The sequence below is a fragment of the Jaculus jaculus genome, chromosome 16, assembly GCF_020740685.1.
Source record: "Jaculus jaculus isolate mJacJac1 chromosome 16, mJacJac1.mat.Y.cur, whole genome shotgun sequence".
NCBI lineage: Eukaryota > Metazoa > Chordata > Mammalia > Rodentia > Dipodidae > Jaculus > Jaculus jaculus.
This window is the reverse complement of record NC_059117.1, coordinates 39,917,128-39,944,752: the sequence shown is the minus strand read 5'-3', so window position 1 is coordinate 39,944,752 and position 27,625 is coordinate 39,917,128. Positions and strand designations below refer to the sequence as shown.

The following is a 27,625-nucleotide window of genomic DNA, read 5'->3' as shown; positions in this document are numbered from 1 at the left end:
GCCTGTTGGAGGGAGATATTGAAATTGTAATCTTTGAGGTCACGTGACTCATTAAATAATTAATGCAGATTGTCAGGAATGGATCGGAGTTGTGCGGGCCACACTAAGAATGAATGTCTCAGAAGTGAGACTACAGGTTCCTGTTTGATTTTTAAATACACACACGCTCAGATTTCTCTCCAAAGGCTTTTAACTCCTTCAGGAAGGCAGGCGAGAGCCCTTCCTTCAGCTGGGAGAACCAGGCCGGCCAGCACCCGCCAAGCCTTGAGGCTTTTCCGCAGTGCTGGGAGCGCACTGAGCTGGGGAAACGTGAGTTTGGGCTTGGTACTTTTTATTTATTTATTTATTTATTATTATTTGTGTGGTCACATCCTGGCTTTGGTGATGAGGTGGGACGGATGCGCAGAGAGTTGCTGATGTTCTTGATTCACGCTGGGAAAGGCTGCAGAGGTACCACAGGACGAGGGCGGCTTTGTTCAATTTTCCCGGCGTTCATAAATCACCAGCGCAGGGCCAGCTAGCCAGCGAGGGAGCAAGCGGACGCCAAAACCGCGGGGAGAGAGAGAGGCCCAGCAGCCCCGGCCATGGCAGAGCGCAAGCTGGGCAGCATCTCTCTGTGAATCAGGAGGCTGGAGGATTTATGGGGAACAGCAGCCATGAATATTCGATTTGGGGATAAAGAAATAGCAGCAGCAATAATAACCATAATAATTACAATACTTCTAAGCCTCCCTCCTGGCAGCAGCAGGCAGAGGCAGTGGTGGTGGTGGTGGTGGTGGTGGTGGTGATGTCTTTCTGAACTGAAGTAGAATAGCAAAGTCCATGATGGCTATGCCCCAGCCTGCTCAGGGTCATGCTAGGAGCCCCAAGGCCAGGGAGTCACTCCTCTTGAAGACACAGAGGGTGAGTTTGTACAAGACAAAGGGGCCCAGGGTGGATTCCAAGTCCCTGATAGAGGCTAAAGGCCACTGGTGGAGTGGAAGCAGAAGGTAGCTGCCGGTCTGTTGACACTTGTCTTCGAGGCTCCCAAGTCAAGGGTCAGGAGACTGCTCCGCTATTTGATGGTCCCTCTTCAGTATCAGAGACCATGGTGGCAGGGCAGACCATGAGGGCCTAGTTTGGAGCGGGTGGATGGTTACAGGTCTGGTTGGGGAAGTCTGGCCTTGGGTTAGGACTGTAGAAGTTGACCTCCAGCATGGGTCCAGCAGAGGGGAGCCAAGGCTTAGCAAGCTGGGTGGTTCTCTGGCCTTTCAGCATTGTGTCCTGATCCTAGAAGGTTAGGTGCTGGGGCCTCCATGATCATGTGCTGGTTCTAGGCTAAAGAAGGGCTCTGGATATTGTGAAGAATGAGACTGCACCAGGAAAAGGCCCCCCCCTGATCAGGCCCTGTGCCCTGGTTCTGCCCAATTTGTAGCAGCAGTGGAAGTTGGCATGCTCTCTGGCACTGGGTCTCATCCTAATCCTCTCAGCCCACCAGGACCCAGAAACGGCTTGCCCAGCACTTGAATGAACCAGAGGACAAAACCTCCCAAGACTGCCTGTGCTCTGTGGATTGAGCCCTGGTCTGATTTCCCGCCAACAGAAATGTCCGCTATTAGTAAGGTTTCAGCAGTCAGTGATTGAACGCTTCCAGACAAGGCTTCCCTTTGTTTGCAAGAGAAAATAAAGCATGCAGTCACATTCCCCAAGTTGCGGTGCGCACAGAGCTGCTCCAGCAGATCCCGCACCACCAGCAATCTTCTCACACCTTGTCTTCCTCCTCCTCCAGTCCATTTTCCATCCCTCCCCCCTCCATCAGAAAAGGAGAGAGCGTGGGTGCAGAGATGGAGTATATATTTGTTTTCCAAAAATAAATCACCATCTTCGGGTCATTTGTAGACTGGAACATTCGAGCTATGAGTGCTGTCGCATGGACGAGTGCCCTGGCGACTCCTCCGTGTCCGCGTCACCCCCAGGGCCACCGGGGTCCCCAGCAAAGGACACATTTCCAACCCCAATCTTCCCACTCCCTTCTTTCGCAGCCTCCGTTCACTCTCCACTGTGTGCTTGTCTGCAGAGGGCCTGGACACCGCAAAAGGGGACTCCCAGCTCCCGGAGTTGGAGACCATTCCTGGTTCAGATTCAAACATCTTTGGAGGTAAGTGCTATGCCAAAACTCTTTGGGGTGTGGAACTTTGTACCAGGAGATTGGGAGGAGTTTACCCTATCCAGCTGCAGGCGACCACAACCAGTTGAAAGTGGTTCTGGTCAATAGTTAACTTTGGCAGAGTTTTGGAGCTGAGTTCCTTTCAGCCTCCAGCCCTGACCACGCAGGGCATCCTCAGACAAAGAGGCCTCTGCAAAGCCGGTGGTGGCAGGAAGAGCAGTCACAGGAGCTTAAGTCCGGGTAGGGCGAGACTTGTATGTTTGTTTCTTCTTGCAAGCCCCCGAACAGATTACTACACAGAACTGCAGGACAAAAGCAAGTAAAGGCCATGGGCAGCCAGACGCTCCTGCGTGGGCTATTCCACTTGTCTGCTGCAGCGACTGCGGAGGCTGCGAATTCGGAAATAGTCGGCCAGTCCCAGCTCTCTGTTGAGGAAACTTGTCCCAGAGCCTGGCACTTTCTCTGATTCTTTGCTTCTCCTGGGCAAGAGAGAAGTTGCTGGATTTCCAATAAGTAGGCCATGGGCAGCAGCAAGTCTTCTCCAGTCTCTCATCAGGGCCATTCGCCGTTTTGTTTGTTTGTTTGTTTGTTTTTCCTACTGGAAAAGCTTAGGTCTTCTATGTCTGAATGTTTTCTTTCCTATTTGGAACAAGGGGAAAAACTCTTTAAAATTCTTTTCAAGTTCTGGCTTAATTTGTTCTCTTAGTTTGAGATGTAGGGAGGTAATTACTATGGTTTTATTACCTTGTAAAAGATCCATAAATTATATGCCTATTTGGGGGAGGGGCTGCTGAGATAGCTATCTGAAGCCTGATATGAACGAATGAATTTGCTTTGTTCTTTCAGAGTTTGACTTTCCCCACTCAAAGGGTTGGGAATGGAACCCAGGGCCTCAGTGTGTGACAGGCAAGCGCTCTGCCACTGAACTATATCCCCAGTGCAGAGATCAGTTATTGATAAAAAGTTTTGAGATTTTGTTTTCTATCCCCTAGGCCCAAGTCTTCCCTAAAATGTGCTCCCCATTCAAATTGTTCATTCATTGTAACATACAACTTAGTGATGCTCTGTGGCTAGTATAGCATTTGGGATACAGTTATTTTATTAATAGAAAGTAAAATACTAATAGTACTTGGGTTACTTTCTCAACTATTGTGTCTGTTTATTTCTAATATACATGTAATAATTCAGGAATTTGCAGCACAGTATGTATACATGATTTGCATCTTTGCAAACAACAGGACACTTGCAGATATAAACAGCTGCAGGTGTTTGAGTAACAAGATATCTGTAGAACTTGGAGCCCTGTTATACTGCTGTTGTCCTCATAGGACATGTCTCATGTTAAATAATGATCCATCATCTGAGTATAATTTTGATAGAGAAATCAGATTGCAGTGTTTGAGTCCAGATATATCTAATCTGCCAACAGCCTGGCAAATATTGACTAATGGTCTGTATGCTTGGTCACCAGCTCCTTTCAAACCAACTTTCCCTCTATTTTGGCTCTGATGACCTGGCTCACGTGAGTCCCCAGGCTAGTGCACTGAGTGGAGGGGGCACTGAGCCTGGTTTTTTAAAGGCTCACAGCTTTGCTGCAGGAAAGTAGAGTCTCAGTTGCTGGGTCTCATGGTGGGATGCCCAACCTGTTTGCTCCTAGAGAAGATGTTTTTTACTCAGAAGTTAAATTTCCTATGACTTCCTTAGATCCTTCCCCCTACTCATCCCACCAATTCACACCCATCCCATCCTAAGTCCTTAATGTTAATTGTTAAACAGCAGTTGGAGCATTAACTGAGAAGTAGTGGCATGGGGAATCCAGGATGGAATGGATATGCCTCTGGGCCTCACTGAAGTTACAGCATTCCTCTAAAGCAGTACCAATGACTTCTACCCTTGATTTATGGCCTTGAGAGTTTCTGTGTGTCTGAAACTCTCCTGAGATTTTTGATGAGGCTCTTTCTCATCTTTGAGCTGATTTCTCTACAGAAACCTGTGGGGGAAGGCACTGTCAGCAACTAGGCAATACACCCAGGTCCTTTCAGTCAAGTTTCTGGAGAGCTCAGTGTGAGTGACTAGGGAGAACACATGTGGTAGAAAGTAGATTGAGTCCTATTGGGACAGGAGAATATATTTTGAAAACAAAACCAGAGACAAGTAGCTTTCATTCTGGATTCTCTCTTTCTAGGTCAGGACTGGTAAAGTTCTTCTAACTATACCACAGCCAGAGCCTCAGGGGAATTCTGCCACCAGCTTAGACCAGTGCTTACTTCCATGTGATTAAATCTTCTTTTTTTTATTGTCTGATTTCCTGATTTGGACCCCCTCCCCAGTGACAGGTCCCTTTACTACTTAGGTTCTTACATCTCAACAGACCCCTTCTATCCCCCCTCTGGGGAGAAAGGATGAAGGTCATGCAGAGCCTCCTGTAGCTGCCATAACTTAAAACATAGGCAGCTGAAGACTTACTCTCCAGGAACAAAAGATTATGGTCATAGGCCTGGCTGGTGTGGTGGTGTAAGCCTTTAACCCAGCATTCTGAAGGCTGAAGTGGGAGGAGCCCCATGAGTTCCAGGCCAGCCTGGGTTAGAGGGAGTTCCAGGTCATGCTGGACTACATTGAGATCATGCTTCAAAACAAACAAACACACACACACACACACACACCCCAAAAAAAACAAAGAAAGACTATGGTCTGCTCAGTGCACTAAAATCTCAAAACTAAGACTGAAAGGGGAACTTTTCAGACAGCTTGTGAAAGGTAAAGTGTTGAAATGAGTGGGCAGTGTCACCAAGTAGAAAGCAAGAGTGGGGAGTGGAGACTGGCAGGTGAGGGGTGCAGCTTATTTATTTCAGCCAGGTTCTTCCTGAGCAGGACTGGTTCAGTTCAGTTTCAGCTGGTAGACATGGAGTTGTCTTAAGGGAAAGATTACAACCCTGTATGCAGAGAGAGTTGCAGGTTGTTTTATAAGTTAAGACATGGGACTGGAGCTAAGTACTTTCCCTCACTTGTCATGGGGGAAAAGTAAATCATTTCCTCTTAACATTTTTCATCACTAGAACCATGTAATTTCATGTATTACACAGCTATGGGCCAAGGAAACATAGAAGTATGGGTTTCATCTGGGCATTATGCCTCCCCAGATTTTGCAAAACCCTAATCCATAACTTTATAGCTAAGCACATCTTTCCTAATGGGCTGCCAATGAACAAATACAACTGGACTTGGAAGAAGAACTTTCATGTTTTGTCAGGTAATTATAGGCCTTTTTGGTTTTTCCTGTGGCTGTGGTGTATGCTATGGGTGGTAGCAAACTCCACAGAATTGTAGACAATAAGGCAATCCACTGAGCAGGCCAGTCATTGCAGGGCTTGTCTCTTGCTTTGTGATGTACTGGTCTGTGGGCCAGAGGAGACTGGGGGGCTTGAGTGGGCTGGCTTCAGCTTGTCTGTGGAGGGAAGGCCCTACGGAAAGTTAAGTGCACGCTAAGAAGGTGGACAGCATTGCTGTTCCTTGTGTTTGGAGTGTGTGTAAAGAAATCTAAGTGGAGATAAGCGGCTTTGTGTGGCATGCTTTGGTGGGTGGGTGGGGGGTGTCTCCTAGCATCCTCCTATTAAGACAAAACTCTTACAAACTACTGGTCAAGGTCCCTCACTTCCCTTCCCCCAATGCTAAATGTCCTGCTTGGAAACCTAGTTCCTTCAGTGATTCCCTATTTCAAATAAAAGGATTTAAGTTGACGTATGACCACGTGAGCACATAATACCACACATTATTGTGGTATTTGGAGCGGAGACCCAGGCAGGCTTTGCCTGTGGTTTTCTAGATTCTCTACACAGGGAGAGCTTCCCCTCACCCCACGCACCCACCTCCTCCTTTTCCTTTCCCTTCTCCGGAGAGGGAGAGCACTCTTCCAGCGGTCAGTCGGTCGCAGTTTTCAGCACTCATGGAGCAGTTCTGGGCCAGCTAACTGATGGGACTCCAGGCCACACCAGGAGGATGGAATTTATTTTAAGGTATTTCCGCTGATTGTTCATATCTAGAGTGAGTTATGGCTGTGAGAGACAAAGGTCAGGCGAGGAGACCCTGGATCATGGGCAGGACCCTCAGCCTTTCTCTCTTCCTTTGTTTCTCTTTAGAATTTAGAACCATTTGAAGGATTCCCAGTAGCGCCTCAGACTCTAATTCCCTGGAAAGTGTTGGGGGGCATAAAAGGGAGGGTTCTTGGGAGCTACTAGACAGACCCAGTAGTCTCCAGTGTGAAGGTGGCTTTGTCCACTGCACCAGGCAGGCTGAGGTCCCAGGAGCTGCTCCTGGGCAGAAGGAAAAGTCCTGAAGCTGTGGTCTGGTGGTGACAAGAATCAAGGAGGGCCAGACCTTCTGGAAGGGGTGGGGGCCAGTAGCCCAGAAGGGGAGTCCTGCTCCCAGGCCAGGCCGGTGTTTGCTGAACACGAATTCGAATACCATGAAGGGTTAGGGCTGACCTCGGCAGCCTGAACAGATGGAAGAGGAAAATCGATGCGGGAAATGTGCAGATGCGCTGCCATTTTATTGATGATGCTTCCGGCCACTTCGCTCAGTGCTGGGTGGCAGGGTGCATTTCCTCGTGCTGGATCCGAGTAGCCTGCCAGAGGGCAATGCCATTGTTTCTCTAGCATGCTGCCTAGGAAGGAGGGGGAAAGACAACTCAGACCTAGGAGAGTGGTGGAGGGGTGGGGAAGCATGCTGTTCACCTGGAGGCTAAAGCGGTTTCAGATTCAGAGGCGAGCCCAGGCTGGGACCGGGCTTCTATTAGTGTATTTAACATGGGTGTTCTCCAAAGCAGTCTGGAGAGTTAAAGAACTGGCCAGGGATGCCCTGGGTGGGAGGGAGTTCTGAAGAGACAATCTTAGGGAAGCAGAGGCAGGCATTTCTCTTGCTTTTGATTCCCACAAAGGAAGCTGATGTCAGAATGGAGGCAAGTAAGAGTGAAATAGCATGCTTCCAAAATAGCAGGGAAGCCCTAGCTAATTGGGCTTTGGGGACGGGACTACCCATGCTCCTGGGAAGAGTGGAAACTTCAGAAAGGTAGAGGAAATTGTGCTTAAATCTGTTCCCTTAAGCAGGAAAGGGGCTGCTTACAAGGAGTCAGGAATCAATTTGCCCCCTTTGACTTCTTAAAAATGTATCTTACTTCTTTCTTTGCTTAAAAAAATTTAAAGCCGACTTCCCCCTACAAGAGTGGGGTTTATTTCCCCTGGAAGGATGATTTTACCCTCCCCCATGCCTTCCTCGGTGGTCACCGCGTTTAACTAAGGTTGTTTCAAGTGCTCTAAAACACCCCTTGGAAATAAAATGTAAGCTTTAATTGCTGTTCAATTACTTGTCAGCATTTCATATGATTTATGACCCAGTTCTGGCGCATTTTTGACCCAGTTAAAGACTCATAAATAATATAGTTTCACTAGAAAGAATGAGAAAGGGAACCGAGGTTTTGTAGAGGCATCTTTTTATTGTCGCTTCAGTTCCAGAAAGCAGAATAAATATCTAACGATGGACTCTTTGAGCTGGTTCTGAATAAGCATGCACAGTGAGAAGCCAATAGCTGCTTTCATAGAACACAGTTGGTTTGTCCTCCTAGGAGAGAGCTAAAACCACCCATTACGACTGAGCTATTAGCTACTAAAGGGGCTGTTTCCCTTCTGCTCTCAAAATGCCGGCGGCCTCAGCCTCACAGGGAAATATATTTCCTCAATAACCTTCCTCCGCATCTTGAATTTTGATGCCTCCTTTTTGCCAAAAATTACTCCTCACCTTCCTCCCTGGAGCACAGACAGACAGCCTCGAAGCTGCTGAGATCTTTCAGAAATGGTCAGGGCACCCCTCAAATGGTAGAAAGGTACCACCAGACACTTTCTTGTTCCAGCGACTCTTCCGCGGCTGAGAAAATGTGGTCTTCTAGTCTCCTGGAAGCCGTGGCACTCAGGGAAGTTGGAGATGCCAAGGGATCTTCAGCAAAGAAAAGCTTGTGTTTGGAGAAGCCGGGTTAACTATGGTAGATTTTGACTAGAAATCACACAGCAACAGTGGACAATTTCTGGAGGTGGACATCAAATATTGTATTTTGTCTTACCAAACAATAACAAACCAACAGAAACCTTCTGGCATTGTAAACGATTAATTTTAATCATCTCGCATCCCATGGCTCCAAGTCAGCCCTTCGGATGGGGCCAGTCACTGGGACAGCAATGAATCTGAATACCAGGAGGCCAGACCTTAGTCTCCGAAGTCAGTCAGAGCTCTGCTTTGCTTGCCAGGGCCTACAGCCCCGAAACGGGGCAGGAGGAGGCCCAGGCCTGAGCTGAGCTGGTGCCCCAGATCTGCCACGGCTCCCACGACTTCTCAGTCCAGTCCCGCTTGGTCTTGTCTGGAAAGGTCTTCGTGGCAGCCGCCCTAGCCCTGGTTCCAGAGCCCTCGGTCCCCTTGTCCCAGATCATCCCCTTTCCCGGGCAGGTTCTCACCAGGAGCTGGACTTCCCTGCAGCGAGCTTAGCTGAAAAAGCGGCGAGAGTCGCGTCAGCAGTTTAGAAGAGAAAGTGCGGGTTGATTATTGACCCACGCCTTCTTTCTTCAAATGCCACATCCGACCCGGAGGGTTTGAAGAAAAAATGCGGCCAAGCGGATTTTTGCCCCGGCTCTCACCTCCTACGCGCCCGGGCTCCTCCTTTCAAGTCGCTGTGCTGCAGTGTGCCATAAGGAGCAAGTGTTTGCTGTTTTGTGCTCTGTTTACAGCTTTGGGGCGCCGAGTCATAAATCTTACCGAGCCATAAATGACAAAAACCATTGGTATGCATGAGGCCACCCTGGCCCGGAGTACTTTTTGATTTCTCCCTTTTCTCTGACTTTGTTTTTGCTCTAAGGTGACACTTTGGCTCCCTGACAGTTTAAACATACTACTTATATTTTTAACACCTTCCTTTGAGAAGGACCTCTGTTGACGCCTCGGAGTTGCACGAAAGCTCTATTTCTCTCTCTTTTTTGGAATCTCATCCCCTTGAAGAGTTTTCTTCTGAAGCTGAGAAGCTGAGGGGGCTGGGGGGCTTTGGGAAGATAGCATCCTCTTTAAAGTTGTGGCGCACTTGGGCCTTTACTCCGTTCAGGGAAGGAAAGGCCATTCGACTAATTAGAGGGCAAAATATCATGGATATCGTTTGTGTTGGCCTGAGAGCCTTGTCTATCCTCCCCGTGGGCGAGCGGACACAGGGGGGCTGGAGGCCTGGGATTCTAGGCACCCTTGAGTGTGCCTGATCCCAGAGAGCTCCGTTTCACTGCTGGGATAGATAGCCATCTCCCCAGCTTAGTGCCCCCCTGGCTGCAGGACGTCAACAGTTTCGGCCACAAAACGTAAGCAAATACTGTTGAGTTGCTCTTAGGAAGGCCCCTGGAGAAAGGCCCAGTCCCCCCGCACTTCAGAGACCGGCTTTGGGGTGTCTGGCTTGGAGGCTGCAGGTGAAGTGAAAGGTCTCAAGTCTGGCAACTCATCTCTAATTCTCTCTTTGCCCTTTGCTACCCCAATGGAAATGCCCAGGGTAGAGGGCTGCATGCTTTTTCAAACGGATTCATAAGAAATAGAACTGGGCAAGTGAGCCCCTTTGTGAGAGCCGTTTGTCCTCATTAGCATAATTTTCCTGGACTTTAGTGACGCCGTGGAAGGAGGAGAGGGAGGGCGTAGGGGTGGGGGAGGCCGCCCTCCTCCCGCCGCCTGCGAGCTCGCTCCGGTTCCTCCCCATCCCCATCCCCCACGCCGGCCTGCGCTTCCCCAGCCGTTCCGGTCTCCCCTCCCGCCCGCCCGCCCCGCACTGCTCACCGCACCCCCGAGCCGTGCAGCTCCGCGCGTAATATTCATAAGAAACATACCCAAGTCGGTGCCACTAGCCCCGCAGCGCCCGCGCCGCGCTAGAGCTCATCTCCCGGCCGGGCGGCTGCCCTCGGGAAGGGCAGGGGGCGGGGAGGTGGGGGAGGGGAGGGAGGGTGGGTGGGGTGGGCGGGAGGGGGGGTCCAAGCCGCCCCAGTCCGCCCTGGGCGAGCCTTGCCGGAGCAGCGAGCGAGCGACCTCGCTCTGCTCTGCGCGGCGGAGTCCGGGCCTTGGGGTCTCCCGCCCGCCCGCCCGCCCGCCTGCCCGGCGTCTCGGCGGATGCTGAGGGTCGGTGCCCATCCCGCGCCGAGGGGACCCGGTGGGCCTCGGAGTCGGCCCGGGGGCCGGAGCCCGAGCCCGAGCTCGCGGCGCTCAGCAGAAGTTAAGGTAAGCTGGGCCACAACCGGCCGCGCTCCGCGCTGAATGGCGGAGTTTACGTCTCGGTGATTTATGGCCGCAGACTTAAATCTCGGTTCAAGAAGAGTTCACTAGCCGGAGCTTCCTTCCCGGCAGTGACTGATACCCTTACACTTCAGTTCAGGCCGCTTTCTCATCCCCGCCCCCACTCTTCCCTCTCCCCCTAGCCCAGCCTCAACTTTTCTGGGTGGGAGACCGAGGGAGGAGTGGGTAGAGGACGAGGGTTCTTTCTTCCTAGGTGTCCCGGTTCAAACTCGGGTGAGGGTCGCGAAGGAAGGGGAGGGAGAGGTGTCTGGAGGAAGGAGGTGGAATTTGGACATACCTTGCTTAGAGACAATAGGGCTTGCTTCCAGCACTCAGTTTAGCCCCAACAACTCAGCTTTTGCACCTGGAGGTTATTGTCCAGAGCAGATCTTTGTGGAGGCATCGCCCTCTACCCGCAGCCCTTACTAGGGGTAGGGGGCCAAAGCAAAGTTTTCTGGCTGGCAAATCTCCAACTTCTTTACTAGGTTGGAAACTTTGGGGGCTGGAGTGGGGGCGTTGTGTGAGCTCCAAGGTGATCATAGACCTCAAACAATAGGAAGGATTTTGGTGAGATACCTTAGTTGAATCCGTATTTTGAATTTATGGAAGCTGTCCTATGCTGTTTGATTTTTAAAAGGTATTTCTGTTATTTTACAAGACAACACACAGCTTGATGAAAAGGCTTAAAGCAGGTAGCAAGCCAGTAATAACTTGTAATAATGGATTAGCAAGTCACTAGAAATACTGCATGTTCAAAATCAGCTTAATATTGTTTTATCTGATACCATGCTGTTCAAGTGTCTAGAGTAATTTTCTCAACCTGACGTTTTATTTTAAGCAAGCCTGGTATATAAAAAATTTATAATGGCAGACATTAACACTACCAAATGTAATAGGAACTGTTTTCAGGGAAAGAACAGGAAACCTAGACATTAGATAGCAATTCACTTTTAAGTTTTATTTTATCCTTTATTTGCTTCCCCTGATGGTCTGTGTAGCTCCATATCTATTTCGAAAGGAGAAACAATACTTCAGGGTTCATGAGCATGTACAGCAACTCCGGATAAGCAGTGCTGTAATTTTTAATTGGGGTTCTGGAAAATTAATCGCGCTTGTTTTCCAGATGTTCATCAGAGTATTGGTTTAATCATGAAATCTAAGGGAGTCTGTTAGTAAAAACAAAATTATAATCAGCTATGGTTAGGTGCTCATTATTATTATTATTATTATCTTTTAGTTAACATCTGCAAGTCCTGAAAAACTTGACTAACTCTGGGGTTTAGTATATATGGTTGGTCAACTATTGTCTTCATAAATTTGTCATTATAGTTTTCCTAATGGTTAGAAAGACCCACATTCTGAGTGTGTTTATGTGTATGACTGTATGGAACTCACATGGAACTTTTGCTGAGAACTAGAAGTTTGCCATAGAAAGACTGAAAACTAGCAGAAAACGGATTGCATGTCTGCAAACTGCTTTTAAATAAAAGAGAGTCGAGAAGGGTTCCAATTTTTCTTTTTAGATTTTCTTTGTAGATTTTCTGTGACTTGGTATTTCTGAATCAGGTAAATGTGCCAAATAACAAATATCAACAACAGTCACCAAGATCAGGGAACTTTGGCAGGGTTTTATGGCTTGTGCTTCCATGCCTTGTCTGGAGCCAAATGACCCCCATACATCAAATTACATAGCAGTTTCTAAGACAGAACCTATTATCGTTAAGTTGGAAGGAGAGTTCAAGCTGTGGTCATGGAGATGAACGCTGGTTTTTCAGGTTCCTGGTGGGTTGTGTTTTTTTTCTCCCCTAATCCATCATGTTTAGCAGGTAGAATTTGATAGTTGTCCTGAATAACACCACCTCAGAAAGTCCAAGACAGGAGAGTTGGGGAACCTCCTGTAACTGGAAAAATGGGGGGGGGGTCGCTTGCTATGAAGTGCCCGCTGAGAAATAGGGAAAGAGGAAAGAATGGTTCAGGAGTTGAGTTGTGAGTTGTTGGGTGTGATGATGTTATTGGTCCTTCCCCCAACACACACACACACACACACACACACACACACACACACACACACGTTCTACCCAAAGTTTTCTTTCTACCCACCCCTTCTTGGCCACAAGGGGTTCAACTGAAGTTGCTTGGTCCTATCCCTGATGGATAACAAGTGCAGCTTCTGAACTCCATCATGCTCTGATAGAGCAGTTGTCTAAAGAATTTTTTGGGGTCAAGCTCTTTTGCAGGTAGGAAGTCCCAATAAAAGGCTGATGAGGAAGTCAACCACCTCAGGACTTTTTGGGAATTACGAGTCCTGAAGTGGGGACTGTAAAGGAAAAAATTGGCAACCAATAGCTCCCTTCTGCTTTCTTGTGGCTTTCCAAAGATCTGAGGAGAGCCGTGGGCCCTCTGGACGATGCCAAGGAGTGAACAGGAGAAACACTTCGATTGGTTTCTTCTCTGAAAAAGAAGGATCCCAACCTTGTTCATCCAAGCTTACAAAGCCTCTCTCATTTTGGACCAGGGCTCCAGAGACCTGGCTTCCAGCCCTCACTCATTCTCCTTCTCCCTCCGCGGAAAATCCCCCAACTCCAGACCCAAGTTAAGCAAATATTTGTAGCTGCCAGTAAATTCCAGCAGCTTTTTATAGCGCGGCTCCCTGCGCCCGGGGCCACGTCTTGCTGCTAAATATTGCTGACCACTTTTTCTTTTATGGCTTTCATGTCACTTAGCTATTGAGAGCAAGATGGATTTGCGCGGAGCCCTCACCGCGCTGCTTGTCCCCCCCCCCCCAGGTCTGCGCGGGGCGACCATTGGCGGCGGAGCGTCACGTGACCGCAGGGGCGTGCCAATGTGCGCCCTCACGGGTGTCAAGCCCCCGTCAGAGTGTGCGATCAAGATCGTGAAACAACGCGATGCAAAAAGCGACCTACTACGACAGCTCGGCGATCTACGGTGGCTACCCCTACCAGGCAGCCAACGGTTTCACTTATAATGCCAGTCAGCAGCCGTACGGGGCATCTGCCACTCTGGGCACCGACGGCGAGTACCACCGACCCGCCTGCTCACTCCAGTCGCCTGCCAGCGCTGGGGGCCACCCCAAGGCCCATGAGCTGACTGAAGCGTGTCTGCGCACACTGAGCGGCCCGCCCAGCCAGCCCCCAGGCCTGGGCGACTCGCCTTTGCCCCCACCTCCACCCCAGGCCGCGCCCCCGGCCCCACAGCCACCCCAACCCCCACCGCAGGCCCCTGCGCCCACCCCTGCGGCTCCCCAACCCCCTTCATCGGTCTCCCCCCCTCAGAGTGCCAACAGCAACCCTACCCCTGCCAGCAGAGCCAAGAGCCCCCAACTCAACTCTCCCACGGTGGCCAAACAGATCTTTCCCTGGATGAAAGAGTCGAGGCAGAACACAAAGCAAAAAAACAGCGGCTCCAGCTCAGGTAAAAGGGGGGCCTGTGGCGGAGCTCTGGGCCCCAAAGCCACTGTCAACCACAGCCAGCAAATCTGGGGGGCATGGAACATTTCCAGAAATGTCCACTACTTCCCCGTCCCAAGAAAGGTTTCCAGAATCTTGCGACTTAGAGAGGTGATGACGGGGTCTCAGTGGGTCAGGAAATCCCTAGGCATAAACTTGACTGGCCTTTCTCTGGACCCCTTCGAGTACAATTTGAGCCTGGTGGAGTTGGAATCCCTCTTGGCTTCACTGTTACTGTTCTGACCTCTGGGCAGAATCATCCTGAACCCAGCCTCTTAAAGCACAGCTCCATTTTTCTACCGAAACAGCATCATCCCCACCCCCCATACTGAAATGTGGCTAAACCTTTCTCCAAATCCCATTCAGTGCTGTGTCTGTGATCAGAGCCAATCTTTGCTCCAGCAGATGGAGTGGCTGCCTTACCTCTAGGAAGGCCTTGCTCAATCTTAGTACAATGAAGGCAGGCAGCCGCAGCCGGGGGATGTCCTGGGGGAGGGGATTTGGCTTGTTATCATAATGGGAACCACATGGGGCTCTTGGAACTGGACTCCAGTGGAGGAAAGGCCTGGGGCTTCCTAGCATCTTGGATACCTTTGCCCTTTTCTGCCTCAGTTGCCAGTACTCTGTTCTGATCATCTGGTGCCTTCACAGCCAGTATTTGGGGAAGACCAAGGAGGGTAAGAGCACACAAGTGACCAATTTGGGTGATCTGCTTAGTGACAGGGACCCATCCCAAGAGGCCTGAGCCTCCCTACCAGAGCTAGAGAGCTTCTCTGGGGTCTGGACTCCTTTGGGCAGAGGTCTTCCGGTGTGAGATGTCCACTTTGCCCATGTTCTCTAGGTAGATTTGAAAATTGGCAACTTGAAGCTACTGCCTGGTCATTTAGCAATACAGTGAGGGAGGGGTATATATAGTCAGGGAGTACAAATTAGGTCTCCCACATTTAGCTGCTGTGCTCAGAGTGAAGGTGGTGACACTTGCCCACAGGAAGCTTCTTGTCTGATGGGTCAGTCAATGAATCAGAAAATTAAAAACTCTAGAAAGCAAACTGGGCGTTCCTCTACCCTCTCCCTTTTCCCCCTTGGAGAAGCCTGTGATTTGCTCCTTAGCTGAATGCAGGCTATGCTACCTCAACTGTTTCCCTGGCACCCAGAGAAGGGACGGTGCTGAATCCCTTCCTTCTGGGCCCTGACAGAAGAGGCATCTCTGGGGCCGGGCTGGGTCAGGGAGCTGGGCGGAGCCGGTTGCCCCTGACACTGCTCTTCCTCTCTCTGTCGTGTCAGGCGAGAGCTGCGCCGGTGACAAGAGCCCGCCCGGGCAGGCTTCGTCCAAGCGCGCGCGCACGGCCTACACGAGCGCGCAGCTGGTGGAGCTGGAGAAGGAGTTCCACTTCAACCGCTACCTGTGCCGGCCGCGCCGGGTGGAGATGGCCAACCTGCTGAACCTCACCGAGCGCCAGATCAAGATCTGGTTCCAGAACCGGCGCATGAAGTACAAGAAGGATCAGAAGGGCAAGGGCGTGCTAACCTCCCCGGGGGGCCAGTCCCCAAGTCGCAGCCCAGTGCCGCCTGGCGCGGGCGGTTATCTGAACTCAATGCATTCGCTGGTGAACAGCGTCCCCTATGAGCCCCAGTCGCCCCCTCCCTTCTCCAAGGCCCCCCAAGGCACCTATGGGCTGCCACCCGCCTCCTACCCCGCTCCTCTGCCCAGCTGCGCGCCTCCACCTCCCCCGCAGAAGCGCTACGCGGGTGCGAGCGCAGGGGGCACCCCCGACTACGACCCGCATGCTCACAGCCTGCAGGGCAATGGCAGCTATGGGACCCCACACTTACAGGGAAGCCCCGTCTTCGTGGGGGGCAGCTATGTGGAGCCCATGAGCAACTCTGGGCCAGCACTCTTTGGCCTAACTCACCTCCCCCATGCCACTTCGGCCGCTATAGACTATGGGGGCACTGGGCCGCTGGGCAGCGGTCACCACCACGGGCCAGGGCCTGGGGAACCGCACCCCACCTACACGGACCTTACCGCCCACCATCCTTCTCAGGGAAGAATTCAGGAAGCGCCCAAGCTCACCCACCTGTGATGGTGGTCTTGGGGCTGTGTGCCAGGAGAGTCACCCACCCACCTTTCTTTTTTCTTCCTTTCCCTTTTTTTTTTTTTTTGGTTCTTCCTGCTCTCTCCCCCCTTTCTGTTTCCTCTGCACCCTTCCTTCATTTTGTTTTTATAGTTATGTGACGTAGCAATCTTGGTTGCTGGAATGGCTGTCAGTATCTAGCGATATCTACCCCCCCCCAACTAGGCTGCTGGCCCTGCACCCTTTACCCTCTCTATTCTTTGATCAGAAACAGGGTATATGAACAAATGTTCTAGTCGAGTTTTCAATGTGAATTTGTTCGAACGTTATGGCTCCCGAGAGGAAGCAATTGCGATTTTTTTAAGTTTTAGTTTTTTAAATTGCACTTCTTGTAATGAGCGAGAAAAAAAAAAATCAAAGGCGCTTTGAAACAGGGGCTGCCTTGCAAAGATGACTAAGTGTGCGTCTTTTCGTGTGTGTATGCTGGTGAACAGTCAGACTTATTTATATTTTTTTGCAAGCATTGAATAGTTTTAAGTTTTACATATTATTTATCCCCATCCGTTCGTATTTATATTAAAAAATTCTGTACCCTGATTGTTCAGAAGGTTTCTTGGGCCTTTTGTTCAGTGGTGTATTGGCATACATAGAAACATTTATTTGAAAGGGAAATATTCCTTTATAATAATGGTAATGATGCAATAAAACCAGAGAGGATCCAGCGTTTAAAACAATGGTTTAAGTTTGTAACATCCGGCAAAACCGAAAAAAAAAATCATCTGTAAACGTAAAAATGCTAGATTTGTTTTGAGAATTTTACATTCCTTGCTGCTCACATTCTGAGGGAAAAAAAAATAAAGTTTTTATTCTGATTAAGTTCCGTGTCAGAAGGGGTTCTTTGAAGATGGGGATCGGCGTGGAATCCAGGCAGAAGCGAGCTGACAGAGTGGGCGGCGGCTCGAGGATCGGTGCGCGGCCTATCCGGCCACTCGTCGCCTGGAAGCTGGGCGAGTTCTCGGGAAGGAGGCCCGGGTCCCCGGCGGCGGCTGCTCAGGAAATGCTGTGCTTCGAACCCCCTGGGTCGCCTGGTTCGCAGCTGCCGCGGAGGCAGGCGGAGGGCGCCGGGCTGCGCAGTGTAACGTGCAGAAGAAACAAAGGAAGCCGGGCCCGAGGCGCAACGGGGGGTGCACAGGTGCCCGGCGACCGCACAGAGAGAGAGAGAACCCAAGGCGGTGCCCTCCGCGCTTCCCCGGCGAGAGAACCAGACAGCCTCAGCCTCGGGAATCTCGGGGTGCTGAGCTCTCCCACAGCCATCAGACTCCCAGTCTCCAGCGTGGATGCTTCGCGGTCCATTACAGCGCCAGGAGGGGGGCGGAAAAGCCGTCCTAAAATCGCCCCCTAGAGCGGAGCAGTTCCAAAGGGACCGGGGCTTCCCCACGAGCCCAGGAGAGAATTCCTGAGCCCCTCTTTGGCTCTGAGCAAAAGCTTTCTCCTGGAATTTAGCGTTTGCCATTCTGTGGATTTATTTACTCTCCTTTCCCCTCCGGGCTTTCTTTTTATGGCCGCCGAGGGAGGGGGAGAGAAAGGAGATTTGATATCTTTCTAATAATAATGCACTTGTTTAAGTACGTCTTTCATTTGATGCTACTGAAGCAAAATATCCCATTTCCACTTCTGGGTTTAAGACGCTACCACCGAGGGGCTGGCTGCAGAGGCAAAGCCAAGAGCAGTAGAACGAACACATTTCCGTTTTGAGGTTAAAAAATTACTGGGGAAAAGGAGCCAGATTCAGAAATTGCAAACCTCAGAGCTGCATCCCTCATCCTCACCTCCCTCCAAGCTGGAAGTGAACCGCCTGTGCCTGGAGGTGAGGAGTGTCTGCGCCCCTCGCCTTGGACAGCGTCTGCCACGGGCAGAAGTAGAAAATGTCGCCATTTTGTTTTCAATCTCAAACATCCATCATCATGGCCTCTATCTTCCCTCCCCACGCACCCTCAGAATCCTTCTAGAAGCAGGCACAGAGGCCATTCCTGGGTACCTGCTGAGTCCCAATGAGCAGCTTTTAGGGAACTTCATGTTTTAAGAAGAAAGAAAAATCTCAGAAAAACCAAAATCAGGCCATTACGGGAGAGCTGAGTGCTTCACACCCTGGAGAAGCTTCCCCCCCCACCCCGCATCTGTCCTGTGGTTCGGGTTTTCAAAGAATTCTGCCCGTGGTGAAGTAGATTTGCTCCCCTCATCCCAATCTCCCAGCTAAAGCAGGGTGCGCACCTCAGAAATGCAGAGGCTGGAAAACCAGTCTTTGTGAGGACTGGAGCCTTATGGTTGTTTATTCTGAACACACGCAGGATTCTTCTTTTTAAGTAAGCATTCAGAGACACGAAAATTACCTGAGAAAATAAGGAACAGCATTAGGGAAAGAGGGAAGGAGAGAGAGAGAAAGAGAGAGAGAGAAAGAGGGAGGGAGGAAGGGGGGGGAGAGAGAGAGAGAGAGAAAATATCTTTACCTGAAAATCTTTCAGGGAAACCAGTATTTGAACCCATTCTAAACATCTACTCTTTAGCTGAGGGAGAAATGGTTTGGAAGCTTCCTCCCCTCAGGGAAGAGATTGCAAAATGAGATTGTAATATGATTTCCCGTACCTTACCAGTCAAGACATTCATTTTAGCTTTCAAAGAAAAATATCTATCTTACCCCCACCTTCCTAGATATTAAAAAGAAATCTTTACTAAAATATTTCTTGAGTTAAAGTAATAGATTTGGGGAAGATTTCAGTGTTGAGCAGTCTCAGAAAAGGGTTTTCTTCCAGATGGTATTTGAATTAAGGCAACTGAGAGAGGCTGAAAGCTCTCACCCACGCAGCCCCTGACAAAGCCCAGCGTTAGCAGGCAGCTCTGCTCTCTAACTCCCCTCCTTCACCCCTCAGTACTTTCTGGTAAAAGCAAATGCCCAAGGCCACCATCCCAAGAATCTGCAAAACACCTTTCCTAAAAGCAGTCTTATAACCCTTTGCACTTCTAAAAAATATTTTTAAACAAGACTAGTTTTCCTTTTTTACTTGCGTTTCCTGCTCTCTTCTCAGCTCAGCCACATTTGATCTTGGAAAAAGCTCGAAGCTGAAATGTGTTCTTAAGGCCAGAGGCTGTCAAGGCTTTTGGTGAACAAGATTGATCGCACCCAGACTTCCTCCAGAGCTTTGTTTGGAATAAAAGCAAGAAAACTGAAAAACCTTACATTTTCCAAAATAGCATCTCTATCTGTAAGGCAATACTCTAGGCTGGTCAAGGTTGGAGGCCACTTTATATCTCATTTCCAACCCAAACTCCTTTGTATACTGGCCTCCGAGAAGGAGTTCTACTCTTGCTCTTTGGTCAGCCTTTCTGGTTTTCTACATAGAATTTTTTTCCCCCACCAACCTCTCTCTCCTTGGCCATCAGAATGATTTATTTTCCTGCCACTGATGCCTGCCGGCCTGGGGTAGTCGGATCACTTGGTCCATTTCAAAGGATGCAAAATCGAATCACCATCGTTAGGGTTGTGTGTGTGGGGGGAGGTACCTTCAGATCTGTCTTCTCATCCTAGTATTTTTTGTTTGTTTGTTTTTAAGTTATTGCTTGGTACCTAAAGGTGTCATCTTTTGAACTCTTCAGCACTGCTCAGCTCTGTCCAGCACTGTTCAAGTCTTGTCTGAGAATTGGAAAAAAGAGAAGGAAGGAAAAGGAGAAGCTTTATAATTCCACCTTGGGTCACTCCTCCCGCACCCCCTCAGTGCTGCTTCCCACAACAGAACCTGGGTGCAAATCTCCCAGGTGTCCAAGGAACGAAAAGGTGTGGGAGGCAATTCGGGCTGCCAGGAACTGTATCTGAACCAGCCAGCCCCCACGCAGAGCAACAGGACAAGAAGAATAGAGGGAGAAAGGAAGAGAGAGAGAGAGAGAGAGAGAGAGAGAGAGAGAGAGAGAGAGAGAGAGAAAAGCATCTTCTCTCTCCCTGCTGATAAGTTCCAGCAGACTTCCTGGAAATCGGAAATACTCACCGGACCCGAGCCCTACGGGTATGAAACCCAGGATGCCAGGAGCCGCCTGCGCCTGCTCGGGGGCAGCAATTCTTTGGCTGGCCGCCGCCCTGGCTATGGGGATTTGGACACATGGACCTGGGGCTGCTGTCTCTCTTGGCACGTGCATCTACCTTTCTCCAGCCACTCCTGAGAAGTTGATGGCGCAGGAAGGTTGGCAAGCTTCGAGAGCCGCCTCTCGCTTTCCGCTTCCCTCTGGAGCCAGATGCAAAGCTGCAGTGGAAAGCCAGATAACAATGGGCTGGGGGCGCAGAATCCAGGCTGGACACTGAGAGGGGCCAGGGGCTGCGGGGGCGGGGGGGGGGAAGGAGAAGCGGACAGGACAGAGTGGGAGGGGGAAAGAAGAGCAAAAGAAGGAAAAAAAGAAGAGATGCAAGGAGGGAGGGAGATAGGAAAGGAGGGAGGGAGGGAGGGAGGAGGGGTGGGAGATTAGTTTAGAGATCCAGGAACTGGTTTTGGGAAATGTAGAGAAGGAAAGAGAATTAAAGGGGGGAACCCCAAATCTCTCCCTCTCTCTCTTTCTCCCTCTCTCCTTTCTCTCTGCTCCTTTCTCCTGCCTTAGCAGAACTTATGTGACTGGGTTGTGAGGGCCCTCGGGTGTCAAAACTTTGAAGATTAATGGATTACTTTGTTAATGACTGCAGGCGTCAGACTGAGGTGCTTAAATGATTTGTGAGGTGCGAGGCGTCTTCCCGACAGTCCCAAACAATGCGCGGAGTGTGCGGGGAGGCAGAGGGCAGCCTCCGGCGGGACCGGCAGCCGGGCGCACACGCACACGCACACGCGCACACACACTCGCAAACGCGCCAGCAGATCCTCGCTGATCCGGAGGCAAGGCAGGCGCCCGCGCCCCCACGCACTCCCGGGCATTCCCATCCACACCCACATATATGTGTTTTTGCCCTGAAAAAAGTGTAAATAAAGCCTCGCAGGCCCCCAATGAGGCGTTCCTTTCCGACTTTTTTGGATCAATCAAACAGACAGTGGCTTCTTTTGATTAAAGCCCAAATTGTCATTGGGCAGAAGCAATCATGTGACAGCCAATTCGGTCCAATTTCAACCTTGTCTCCATGAATTCAATAGTTTAATAGTAGCGCGGTCCCCATACGGCTGTAATCAGTGAATTAGAAAAAAAACACCCCAGCAGCGATCTTCTATGATAGATTTTTTTTCCCCCTCCGCGCTCTCCTTTTTCCTGGGCCTTGCCCCCCCAAAGCCCCTCCAAAAGAGGGAACTTTTTCTCCAAGGGGGCTCCAAGGAGAAGGCCATGAATTACGAATTTGAGCGAGAGATTGGTTTTATCAATAGCCAGCCGTCGCTCGCTGAGTGCCTGACATCTTTTCCCCCTGTCGCTGATACATTTCAAAGTTCATCAATCAAGACCTCGACGCTTTCACACTCGACACTGATTCCTCCTCCTTTTGAGCAGACTATTCCCAGCCTGAACCCGGGCAGTCACCCTCGCCACGGCGCTGGCGGCCGCCCCAAGTCGAGCCCCGCGGGCAGTCGCGGCAGCCCGGTGCCCGCCGGCGCCCTGCAGCCGCCCGAGTACCCCTGGATGAAGGAGAAGAAAGCGGCCAAGAAAACCGCGCTGCCGCCCGCCGCCGCCGCCACCGCCGCCACGGGCCCTGCCTGCCTCAGCCACAAAGGTCAGTCCCAAGACTTGGCCCTAGGTCCCCGGGACCCTCGTCCCCCTCCGGGCTGCCAAGCAGCCGTTCTGGGGGGGGGGAGGGGAGCGTGGGCTGCGAGGGAAGGAAGGGGGACTGATGCCAGCTCGCCTGTCCCCTGCCCCTGTGGGCTCAGGAGTGGGCTTGAAGAGGCAAGGGGATCCTAAGCTTTAAGACATATATATTTTGAGGAAGGGGGTGGGGGTGAAACTTTCCCTAACTTGTGTAATGTGGGATGATTTATTTGAGTTGGAACTGACCTCCTCTTGTCTAGTTGTCCTAGAGTTTGGCTTTTTGACAGTAATGAAGAGTGATAGATCGCTCTTGCTCAGCTAAGCAGCTGATGCATTAATTATAAATTGTGTTGTGGCTAATATAAAGTTTGCTCCAGGATGAAGAGGTTGGGGGTGGGGGGGAGCCACAGGCAGGAGTTTGATGGAGGTGGAGGAGAGATGGGGCTTCCCCCGGCTGGGCTCCCAGGAAAGGGCAGCACAATGGCTCCACCGCATCCAGAGGCGGCCATCTTGTTGCTGTTGATCTTTTCGGCTATATTTATTCTCCAGTGGAATAGCCCCTCGGACCCCTCCACCTCCAACTGTGCGAGTGTCTCTTCCTTGGTTTCCCTCTCCACAGAATCCCTGGAAATCGCCGATGGCAGCGGCGGGGGATCACGGCGCCTGAGAACCGCCTACACCAACACGCAGCTTTTAGAGCTGGAAAAAGAATTTCATTTCAACAAGTACCTTTGCAGACCCCGAAGGGTGGAAATCGCAGCGCTGCTGGATTTGACTGAGAGACAAGTGAAAGTGTGGTTTCAGAACCGCAGGATGAAGCACAAAAGGCAGACCCAGTGCAAGGAGAACCAGCACAGCGAGGGCAAGTGTAAAAGCCTGGAGGACTCGGAGAAGGCGGAGGAGGATGAGGAAGAGAAGTCCCTCTTTGAGCAAGCCCTCAGCGTCTCCGGGGCCCTTCTGGAGAGGGAAGGTTACACTTTTCATCAAAATGCCCTCTCTCAGCAGCAGGCTCCCAATGGACACAATGGCGACTCCCAAAGTTTCCCAGTTTCTCCTTTAACCAGCAATGAGAAAAATCTGAAACATTTTCAGCACCAGTCACCCACTGTTCCTAACTGCTTGTCAACAATGGGCCAGAACTGTGGAGCTGGCCTAAACAATGACAGTCCCGAGGCCCTCGAAGTCCCCTCTTTGCAGGACTTCAACGTTTTCTCCACAGATTCCTGCCTTCAGCTTTCAGATGCAGTGTCGCCCAGTTTGCCGGGTTCCCTCGACAGTCCCGTAGATATTTCAGCTGACAGCTTTGACTTTTTCACAGACACACTTACAACAATCGACTTGCAGCATCTGAATTACTAAAACATTAAAGCCAAACAAAGCATCACAAAACAAAAATCCTCAGACCAGGTGGTTTGGCCTTCTTTCATGTCGGAGCTGCTTTTTTTTTTTTTTTTTAAATTTTCTTCTTGACTTACCCACACTTTCCTTTAAATGTTGAGGATTTTCTGTTTAGTGATTTCCCCTGATCCAGTTTCAAAGCCATTTCTTATGAATTATGTTGGAGTTCTAGTTGTTTTAAACCTAATCAAGAACCCTCTATGTGATTTTTCTGAAAGCACTACATGAGGCCTGCAAGAAAGTGACCATCAACTGTCTTGTCACTCTTCTTATTTTTGTATGAATTAGGACGCATTATCATGCAGATTTTTGGTAGAATAAATTCTCCTTTGCTATAAGTAGCTTTCCTATTTTTTTCCTCCCCCTCTTTCTCAAAACTCACAATGGTCGCCCTTTTTTTTTTCTTAGTCTAATTTGGTAAATAAAATTCTGGTCACAATTTACTTTCTTTTTCAATATATTTATTAGGGTGGCATGTTCAAAAGTCTTCAATAGAACGCAACATAGGAGGAAGCCAGAAATGGCTAGGGTTTCTGACAAGTTTTTCTTTTTAATGAAATGGATTTAGTTTTCAGCATAATGGCTCAAGCCATAGATTTAAATTAATAATAGAAACAGGATTGGGCAGCCTGAATTGGTCCAAGCCCAAGCTCTTAAAATGGATAAAGTGCCTACAGAAACCCCAAGCTCAAGAAATGAGTAATGTGGAGTTTCTTTACCAAGCTACCAGTCTCCAGGTCAAATAACTAAGTTATCAAAAATCCATTTATTTATACACATTTGTTTTAAACATCTACATTCCAACCCCTCCCTTATTCCCACCCCCCTTTTCAGTGAAGTAGATTAATCTCCCAGCTGTTGATGGGTTCAGGAAATACAGACCTAAAAGATAGAGAAAAACAAAATAAAACAAAACAATGGTTACTGGCTGAAAATTGCATACCAGGAAAAGATTCTTTCCCATCTTTGGTGTTAGTCACTCTAGGATTTTTTTTTCAGGGTCAGAAAAAAAATCAATATTTAATTCTTAAATCTGTTTACATTGCTAATAATGGATCATTAAAGCTTTGAAGCCAGGTTAGCAAGTTAAGATTTAAAACAGAGTGTTTCTGCACCCCAGATTATTAATTAACCAGTTTTTTCCAGAAAGAGCACTTTAAATTAAATATCAATAAAATGTGATCTAGGGCACATTACTGGGCTCTTCTGATTTTCCCCCCTTCTTCTGTCTCGCCCATGTTTATTTTTCCCTCTCTGGGCTCTGTTCTAATGGCTGACTTACCGTGAGAAAATGCAGCAACATGTGTGTGGGGTGGGTTGATCTACGAACCCAGCTCTTCACGAAAAGGCTTGGAAATTATCATAAAATCGCGATCTTTTTTTAGGGGGGGCTTGCTCCCTACCTTCCCTCCACCCTCGCCCCCTAGATCCCGCAGCGGCTCTGGCTCTGGTTCAGTCTCGGGCGTGTGGGGACTGCGGCTGTTTCCAGGCCCCAGGCTCCACGCGGAGCTGGGCGTCCCGGGCTGTGGCCAGGGCTGCGCCGCTCCTGGATGTGATTCGTCCTAAGCTCATAAATCAAACGCTTTCTATGAATGAGAATGTCATCAAAGAGATCAATTGCAGGAACACATGCACAAATAAAAATCCTCTTACGTATTTGCCGGGGATCCCCGTCCGAAAGCATTAAGTTAGAAGGCGTTTAGTCATAATTCATTTTTATTGCTGTTTAAAACAACAGCTTGGCTGAGCCGCGGATGCCAAGAACAGCTCCGGGCCTCCGCGGTGTTTTGTCTCCTCGTTTGTTCCCTTTCTGGTAGAGGAGCCTGAAAGAGGCACTTTGAGCCGATGGTTTCAATCGTGACCCAAGCTTGCCTTGCACCCACTCTCCCTGGGCATTTTAAGAGACTTTAGCTCTGAGTCCAGCGCGGGTCGCTGGCCTACTCGCTTCAAGGACCGGGTCTTTGACACCGCTAATGCCCCGGGGTGGGGGCTGGGGAAGCATCTGAGCTCCCGATGCCTGCGGGCTCAAGGCCAGGGGAGGCCGCCTTGCAGAGCCGGCCCTAGGAAAGCTATGGTGGGGTCGCCGGCCGCGGCCCCAGCCGCCCGGCGGTGAGCGCGCGGCCTGCGGAAGCTCGGGGGAGGGATGGCTGGCTGGGGTCCGCGGTCCTGAGTGCGAGTGCGCGTTTGTGATCATAAGGAGAGCACCCCACTCCGGTTGCCGAGCAAAGAGGCCAGGAGAAATAAAGCTGGGGAGGGAGGCACAGAGGCCAGGAAACAGCGGAAGTGGCAGGGCGCTTGAGGCCAGGGAAGGCGTCCTGTAGACGGGGGGATGGTACAAACCCACAGGAGGACAGCGGTGTGCCCGGGCTGGGGTCCACTGTCTTCGCTACGAGAGCAGATCTGACCGAGGAGCACCTCACTTCTTGCCCAATCTGTCCTCATCTGGACACCTAAAACTCCTCAGGAAGTAGCCTCCAGGAGGCTCACCATTCCTCCCCACTTTCTCCAGGATGAGGACTGACTGAACTGTAACGGAGGCAGGGGGAACTTTTTGACCCGTGCTCCCTCTCGACCATACTCAGGGTGGGCCAAAGGTCACAGAAATACACTTCAAAATGAAATCTGGGGAAAATGTTTCTTTGGACCTGAGTCCAGAGCCAAAGGTCTCCAGAGGTTTCTCAGGGAAGGGGCAGTTTTTTTTCTTTTTTTGGGGGGGGGGAAGGGTACAACTTCTGTAAGTGGAGAATACAGCATCGAGGACCAGGGATGAATAACACATTGGAAATGTGCCTGCTTGGAGCAAAACTTCCTTTTCCTAAAAGAGAGGGGAGGTGGGAGGAGTGGGACCCCCAAACCCACTATTAATTATGCCTGATGGTCATAGTAAATCTACTCAGAGTTTCTTAGGTGACCTCTGGTGTTCTCCTACTTAAGAATGCGTCCATTCTAGGTTTGTGCTTGGCCTTTTCCCTCTAGAAGCCCAGGGTTGACATGAAACCTCATAGTAAACAGCAATTAACGACCCCATCAGCATCAGTGTGGGACAAGGGTGATGGAAAACAGGACCCCTGGCCTGAGAAGACGCTCACATTCGCACGTGTCTCTCTGGGGAATGCCTTGAAGGTTCACGCATGCAACTACGACAGTTCGTTGGGAAAGTGTCCCCTCGGCTCTCAGCCATCTGGCCACTGCCCCTCCCACTTGTCAGCCCCCGACTTCCACTCCAGATACGCAGTGGATGGGGGGAGGGGGTTTGGAAACAGAAGGCTCTCCCCCCTCCGAGCAAGCCCCTCTAGAAAAAAAAGAGAAACGGAGGTGGGGGAGGAGCTCAGCGTACTTTCTAGGAGCGGTGATGCGGCTCTCCGAGGCCTACGCCGGGGCGCGCACGCTCCGGAGTCCTAAAGAGCCGGCAGATGGCCTCCAGCGCACAGCCCGGCCCCCACGCTGCCCACGTCGGCCAGCGTCATCGCTCTCCCCCGCCTTCTACCCTACAAACTCCCGCGGCTGAATAGTCAAGGATCTTGGAGGGCTTCCTGAGCAAAACAGAGCGGGGAGGAGAAAGGGGCGGAGAGCAGAGCAAGAGGGAGGGCCCCGAGCGCCCTCGACGCGGGCTTTCCCTCCAGAACCGGACGCGCGGGCTCACCTGCCCCCGGGATCGAATTACACCGAAGCTCCTCACCGCCTGGCTAATGGCGGCTGGGAGTTGGAAAGAGGGCTCTCCGGGACCCTCCGTGGAGGAGGGGAGCTTCTGGCCCTCTGGTCCCCTTCCCACCTAACCAGGTTCCTCCCAGCCAGTGCTATGGCACGTCCCTCGCAATTCCGAGCTTAGAGAGTCGGTGGTACAGCCTCGCCCGGGGCCTCACAGCTCCTCACCGCCCTGTGGGTCTCAGACAAGGGACCGTGGTGGAAGCCACCAGGTAGCCGAGGGCGTGATGTCTGTTGGATTCCCACCCTCCCGGCCCCGCTTGCTCCCAGCTCCGCCTTTATCATTTAGGCTAATCCAGAGAGCTCAGATGCACTGATTCCCGCCCCAAGAGGGCCCGAAGGCCTTGTGGCTTCTCACCTGGTGCCAGTCCATCTTTCTGAGCCCGGTGGGGGCGGGGGCAGAGGGTCGCCTCCCAGCCCCCACCTTCCCGGAGGCGGGCGTGCGCAGCAGGCCGTCTTCTGCTCCTTGGGGTCCCAGCGCTCCGCGCCCGCCGCCGCAGCCGCCTGGGCCGCAGCCGCCGCCTGGGCTGCTTGGGGGGGCCGACTGCACGTCACCTAGATGGAGGAGCGCCGGGGATTTAAATGCCACTGAAACGGTGATCCATCACCGCCGGAGCCGGCAAACTTTCGCAGGCGGCTCAGCTATTGGCTGGTAAAGTCACGTGCCCCTCCCCTTGTGCCCTTCGCCTTCCAGCCCCGCCTCTTGCGCACTGTACATTCATATCATTTTTCTTCTCCGGCCCCAT

General features: G+C 50.9%; 3 protein-coding genes and 1 long non-coding RNA gene across 14 annotated transcripts in view; 2 read left to right on the top strand and 2 right to left on the bottom strand.

Annotated features, from left to right (window-relative positions):
- Positions 1–16,895, top strand: part of Hoxa3 (homeobox A3) — a 44,460-nt gene extending 27,565 nt beyond the window's left edge. For 2 of the 10 annotated variants that reach the window (XM_004652792.2, XM_045135790.1), the window contains 3 exons: positions 2,057–2,137; positions 13,264–13,909; positions 15,229–16,895. In XM_004652792.2, coding sequence (XP_004652849.1) covers positions 13,384–13,909; positions 15,229–16,028 — 1,326 coding nt within the window. In that variant the 5' untranslated portion in view covers positions 2,057–2,137; positions 13,264–13,383 and the 3' untranslated portion in view covers positions 16,029–16,895. Of the gene's footprint in view, positions 1–128; positions 310–2,021; positions 2,138–2,309; positions 2,387–5,573; positions 6,160–9,609; positions 9,631–10,385; positions 10,424–13,263; positions 13,910–15,228 lie in introns of those variants that run through there. The other 8 variants (XM_045135788.1, XM_045135787.1, XM_045135791.1 and 5 more) reach the window with 7 other exon arrangements.
- On the bottom strand, positions 7,615–10,133 carry LOC123455305. Of its 2 annotated transcripts, none has more exons than XR_006633814.1 (2): positions 10,039–10,133; positions 7,615–8,674 (listed from the first exon to the last, which is right to left on the bottom strand). It is a non-coding gene; the product is annotated as an uncharacterized LOC123455305 (long non-coding RNA). The 2 variants fall into 2 exon arrangements; XR_006633813.1 differs by lacking the exon at positions 10,039–10,133 and adding an exon at positions 8,824–9,865.
- A 2,741-nt stretch (positions 16,896–19,636) lies between the features above and the next one.
- Positions 19,637–27,625, bottom strand: LOC123455285 (collagen alpha-1(III) chain-like). Its single transcript, XM_045135652.1, has 4 exons — positions 27,580–27,625; positions 27,238–27,434; positions 20,209–20,308; positions 19,637–19,707 (listed from the first exon to the last, which is right to left on the bottom strand). The coding sequence occupies exons 1-4, from the start codon at positions 27,623–27,625 to the stop codon at positions 19,697–19,699; spliced, it is 354 nt and encodes a 117-aa protein (XP_044991587.1). The 3' UTR covers positions 19,637–19,696.
- On the top strand, positions 21,056–23,225 carry Hoxa2 (homeobox A2). Its single transcript, XM_004652793.3, has 2 exons — positions 21,056–21,744; positions 22,396–23,225. The coding sequence occupies exons 1-2, from the start codon at positions 21,252–21,254 to the stop codon at positions 23,133–23,135; spliced, it is 1,233 nt and encodes a 410-aa protein (XP_004652850.1). The 5' UTR covers positions 21,056–21,251; the 3' UTR covers positions 23,136–23,225.